The following is a 6,000-nucleotide window of genomic DNA, read 5'->3' as shown; positions in this document are numbered from 1 at the left end:
GGATGTGTGATAGGAGTAATTCAGTAAGCTGTAATTTAATGTATATGTTTATGAAGGGTTTAGATTCCTCATACAATAAAAAGAGACTGAAAATAGACTATAGGTAAATAAAAAAAAAAAAACACTAGTCATGCTGGAAAATTATCTGCCAAACATCTAACTGTAATAATGTTATGTAAAATGGTTGGTCACTTATTCTTAATTGCAGGTTTTTTTTCCTTTTTAATTTCACATTTTTCATGTAATTTCTTGTTTTGTTTTATTTTATTTAGTTTGCCTGCTCATAATCTAGTACTAAATCTATCTGAAATCTGGTACCAATCTATAACTAAAATAAGCTGCTGTAGAATAAATATGATATTGCAGGATTTGTTTTAGCTTTTTATTTTCATTTGGTCAAACTGGTCATTAAAGTTGAGCAGCACTTTATCATGACTGATCCTCTGCTGTCAGACATCAGTTACACAGCATTAATCATGCTGTCATGTGCGGAATTATGAACCGACGCGTTCTCAATTATCTGTACACAGAGCACCAGCAATTTGTTTTTGCGTCATAGAGGAGGTTGAGATGGTTAATTTGGTGTAATGGTGATTATCCCTTAAGGGGGAAAACCAAATATTTTATTCAGTATACAGCCACACGGAATGTAAAAAACTTGAATGTTATTTTTTTTTTTTTTTGGGGGGGGGATTGATAAACTTTGAAATGAGAACAAACCTGCTTCAAGATTGTGGTTTTTTTTACCATCTGCAATTTGTAAAGAATGTGGTATGAGCTACAGTATTTGGAAATTAATGACAGGTAATCAGGATAGATACTTGTGAAGCGATATTGGTGAAAATAGTGACCTGCACTTAGGATGGAGCAAAATGGAATAAAACATGATCCTTCTGGTACAAAACATTTTAACCAGGGAATTGAAGATTATAGAAAATTAATTAATATCTTCTCATCTCATCTCTAGCCACTTTATCCTGTTCTACAGGGTCGCAGGCAAGCTGGAGCCTATCCCAGATGACTACGGGCGAAAGGCGGGGTACACCCTGGACAAGTCGCCAGGTCATCACAGGGCTGACACATAGACGCAGACAACCATTCACACTCACATTCACACCTACGGTCAATTTAGAGTCACCAGTTAACCTAACCTGCATGTCTTTGGACTGTGGGGGAAACCGGAGCACCCGGAGGAAACCCACGCGGACACGGGGAGAACATACAAACTCCACACAGAAAGGCCCTCACCGGCCATGGGGCTCGAACCCGGACCTTCTTGCTGTGAGGCGACAGCGCTAACCACTACACCACCGTGCCGCCCTAATTAATATCTTAATAATAATAATGTGCACTCTCTGAAGAGAATGAGAAGGAAGTGTCATGCAACAGACCGTTAACATCAAGCGTGTGTGATGGGTACATTGGCCTGAGATGCCATATGAAGTTTGGTGGATGTGTGTTGAAGTGTTACTGAGCAGAACTTCATTCATTTGAATGGGGCTAAAAATGAATGGAAGTGTATGGAAGAAAAAAGGGATGCATGAAAACAAAGGAAAAGATCAGTGCAGGTCTCAAATGAGGGGATGGATGTGTGTGTGTGTGTGTGGGGGGGTATTTGGCCTGAGGTATCATGTGAAATTTGGTCACTCGGTTTAAAAAAAAAAAAATTGACTAAGAGTGAAAGTGACATGGAGACACAAGATGTTTGAGAGGGTAAGACTTCATGACCCATTATATGCTGTATTCTTTCAACTTTTAGGAAAACAAATTGACATAATTCACTCCAAGTTCAACCAAATATTTTGCATTGTACCCGCCTTTATCATGCAAAGCTATTTTTCTTAAATCGCTTCCTATCAAATCTTAAGAAAGGTGACAATTAGCTGCTTTCCAGCAGTGAAGACACCTCAGCACACTCAGACTCACATCACCTCCAGCCTGGATCAGGGCACAGAAGAAGAAATTTTGAAAAGATATATTGGCAGCTTATCCAAATCACACGCACTTACGTCTGTAAGATCAGCTGAAGGAAGCTATTAGTTTAAAAAGGGGTTGAGTTGAGTTTTCACATGCCATCACAGATTTTTCATTTTATTGACCATCTCTGGTCTCATTAGTGAACCAATAATATAACTTCTTTTATTAAAAAAAAAAGAAGTCAATGATGAAGACACTTTTTAGGACTCATGATATATGAATTACGCAGTTTTATATAAATCTTTTGTGATCTGCTTTTATCTTTGACTTTTCAAGAAACTGAACTGCTTTTCCAGAGGCTGAGCAGCAGTCTGCAAATAACACACCAGCGATAGCGCTCCTTTCTCCCAGCCGCAACAGAAGAAAGGACAAGTGAAGCGTTAACCTACACAGTGAAAAGTACATCACATCTTCCTCACCTTCAGTGGATTTAATTAATTCAAAGCGTGGACCTAAAAACAGTTCAAGTTAAAAAAAAAAAACAGAAATTTTCTCTCCTGGTTTTGTGTTTGCACTTCACAAGTTATTGTTTTATGAGTATTTTAACCCTCAAGAAATAAAATGATCAATGCTTACATCTTGAGAACACTTGCGGAATTATAAAACTACCCCCTGGGCCTGATTATACCTTGTTATGAGCAAATAATTGTCACTAAAGCAGCAGGGAAACAAAACTGGTACGTCAGGAACTACTGGATAAAAGGGCAAAAAGATTTCCATTACTGTATTCATAATAAAACACAAAAATCCAACCTGTCTGAGATCTTTTTAATTCTTAACAATGTAAATTATAGATTTAAAGCCATTCCTACCATTCAAAAGGAGTATTTTATGTAAAAACTTGTAGTTTTAAAAAAAAGTAAAGGAGAAGAAAGAAAGAGAAAGAAAGAAAGAAAGAAAGAAAGAAAGAAAGAAAGAAAGAAAGAAAGAAGCAATACTTGACACCATTTTCATACAAGCGGGCTACTTGCTAGAAATAAAGCAAAAGGAGCAACAATGAATAATGTGTACACAATCATTTGGATCATATGATGATTTAGATTTGGCTGCAATGAGAGTCTAATCAGTCACGCAAATTAAATCACCACATGTAATAATAATAATAATAATAATACAATGCTTGCTTTTCAGCAACTGGATTTTTTGTTTGCGTTTTTTTTTCCTTTTAGTCTTCAAGTCCTGGACAAGTATTACACACAATTCTTTTTACAAACGTCTTTGTCTGAACATGTCCAAAATGTTTGTGAATTCTGGTAAAAAGGCCCTCTGAAGTAAACACAGCACCAAACAGAAATCGATCATCATGTCTGTATGCTGAAACAGAAACCCTCCAGGCACTACGAGAGCGGTAACTGTAGATCTGAGTGTTTCAATATTTCAACTTGCATATGCAAAAAGGCATGAGAGGGTGATTTTTTTTTTGCACCTCAGCACTTTCTCCACGTGACCGCATTGTCACATCATTAGTGCTCCTCTCAATCTCAGATCCGAGTGAAAGAGCTGTGGGGAAAGTTTGTGCACGTATTTGACGTAACGTAAGCCAGCCCAAACTGGCCTCAGTGAAGTTTCTCCAGTTTGGCTTGTAGAGACTTAAAGTTGCGGATGATTTCCTCCAGGGCAGCACTGGGGCTCAGTGACTGAAGCTCCACCAGATAGCCACAGATGTTGTCCAAGCACACGTTGGTAAACCTCCGTCTAAGAAACGAGAGAGAGAGAGAGAGAGAGAGAGAAAAAAAAAGGCATTAAACATGGAACGAGGCTGAGGTGGTGTTTACATTAGACCGTATCCGTCTCGTTTTCGTCGCGGATGCACTGTCCATGCACATTAAAACGCCGGGAAACGACTCCACAGGCGGAACAACTTGAATCCGCCAGGGTCCACGTATTCAACCCAGTTCGTATCTGATCCGGTGCTGTGTAAACATTGAGGAACGCGGAAACGCCGTGCTGAGTTCTAGCTGACGTTGTCATTGGACAACGTCACTGTGACATCCACCTTCCTGATTCGCTGGCGTTGGGATCACACACACAGCGGCTCAGTCCCGAATCACTGCTCGTGCGCTTCACTCGCGCGCTCTGTGAGCTGCGCAGGGCCGGAATGCGCATCCTCCAGAGGGCACTCGCTGTTCAGGGCGGAGTGATTTGGAGTGCAGGAGGAAGCGCTGAGCCGCACTGAGGTTTATTTACACATTTCAACTTATTTACCTCCTTCAGGCGCTTAAACTCAGTGAGAACATGAACATCACAGCCAGGTGTGTTTATCTGCTGGAGAAGGTGTTCGCTTGCCATCCTTCCACTTGCAAGTGGTGAGTGACTTGCGCATGCCCGATATGCACTGGGATCATGTGACGTGCCGTCTAATTAGTCATGTGATTAGCGTATCCGTGTATTGGCGTTGCTGTGTGCACGCGGATTGTGTATTGGTGTTGCTGTGTGCACACGAATCGTTTTAAAAACGTTAATCTGATGATCCGCTGATACGGTCTAATGTAAACACCACCTAAGTGACTCAAATCCAGGGAACACGTGGTGCAGATGTCAGAGTCGTTACCTGTCGTAAGTGGGCACTCGGCTTGGGTCGTCTACGTAACCTGACAGGAGCACGTGAATGCACTCGACTAGGTGCAGAGGTTTCCTCAGACGCTGCCAGCACGGATCCTTTAAAAAATAAAATAGAATTTTTTTAAATTAAAAAAAAAAAAAAAGGGCAGGTTTCAATCAGTAGTTGTTGCATTAGTCATTCATCTGTACATTTTCTTTTCAAGTATTTAACTGACTAACACTAAATAGTGACTTCTTGAACCTCACAATCAATTCTTTTATTCGTCTATTCGATTACGTAATTGTTGCACATTTAATCTCTTGCATTTGGTTACATATGTGGTTGCAGAGTGAGGGATTTTTTTTTTAAATTTACTTACATATTTGATTGCAGTGTGTGATAGAAAAAGACTGCTCTCAGTTTATCTAAATACCAAATATAGTATTTTTTATTGCACTCTCATTTTTGTTCCAACTTGGATGAATACTTGTGACTTCTCAATAAATGTGATTTCAATAGCTGCATTTATTCTGGTGAAATGACTGGATGGATGGGTAACCGTCATATCGAATTATAATAAAGCTTTAATTCACACAGTTAAAAAAAAAAAGTACAATAGAAAATAATTGGTTTCTATTCATTCAAGACCGTGTGTTCTGACTTTTTCGATAAGACTAACGTTGCTTGTTCTGCAAGAATGGACACTGCTTGTGTCTGGAGGAGAGGACTGCCTCGTACCCGAGCTTTGAAGAGCTGATCGTATACTTCCAGCAGACGTGGGAGCTGGACACCAATCTCTTGCATTGTGAAGGTGACAAAGCCAACATCCCAGTTCAGCTTACACACTTCCTGCTCCAGAAACTTGACCAGGAAGTCTTAAAAATAACAAAACAAATAAAATGCTGAACTGAAATTTGAGGGGTGAAAAAGTCAACAGGCTAAACTAGGTTTAAAAAAGGTTACAAAATCCAGAGGGAACTAAAACCAAATATATGCTTCCTGATTCAGACAAACAATGCATCAAGGGAAATAATTAAAACAATTATAGTTAACAAGTGTTGACGACATCAGAAAGGGCCTTAGAGAGAGAGAGAGAGAGAGAGAGTGTTGACAGAAAATAAAAGTGATACCCAGTGGAAAATAGCGTGGTGTTCCTGCATACAGCTTCCCCAGGGAGATCAGCTTTAGATTCAGGGCTCGCATGCGGTCTGCTGGACTCATAGCCACACTGTCACCCAGCTCTGTAATGAAGACGACACATGAATAAGTCAACAGTGACCAGACAAAATAACCAAAGAATAAGCATGTGGAGTGGTCGAGCATCAGTTGTGAACGGAGAGGAGGCGGGTTGAACCGGCAGGTAACACACAGGTGAGAATCATCACAGCTCGTAGCCAGCCTACTTGTATATCTTTGTGCTTTCAGTGACTGCTATGAGCCACACACACACACACACACACACAAAGAGCATGCCTGTTAGG

The 6,000-nt window shown here is 40.1% G+C and overlaps 1 protein-coding gene across 1 annotated transcript in view; it reads right to left on the bottom strand.

Annotated features, from left to right (window-relative positions):
• Positions 1-2,731: 2,731 nt before the first annotated feature.
• Positions 2,732-6,000, bottom strand: part of nup155 (nucleoporin 155) — a 32,276-nt gene continuing 29,007 nt past the window's right edge. Inside the window, exons 32-35 of the mRNA XM_060909458.1 lie at positions 5,650-5,760; positions 5,258-5,394; positions 4,529-4,635; positions 2,732-3,672 (exon numbers count right to left, since the gene is read on the bottom strand). Of these exons, the coding sequence (XP_060765441.1) occupies positions 3,534-3,672; positions 4,529-4,635; positions 5,258-5,394; positions 5,650-5,760 (494 nt within the window). The 3' untranslated portion in view covers positions 2,732-3,533. The remainder of the gene's footprint in view (positions 3,673-4,528; positions 4,636-5,257; positions 5,395-5,649; positions 5,761-6,000) is intronic.

The sequence above is a fragment of the Neoarius graeffei genome, chromosome 25, assembly GCF_027579695.1.
Source record: "Neoarius graeffei isolate fNeoGra1 chromosome 25, fNeoGra1.pri, whole genome shotgun sequence".
Classification (NCBI taxonomy): Eukaryota; Metazoa; Chordata; class Actinopteri; order Siluriformes; family Ariidae; genus Neoarius; species Neoarius graeffei.
This window is presented reverse-complemented; position numbering and strand designations above follow the sequence as displayed.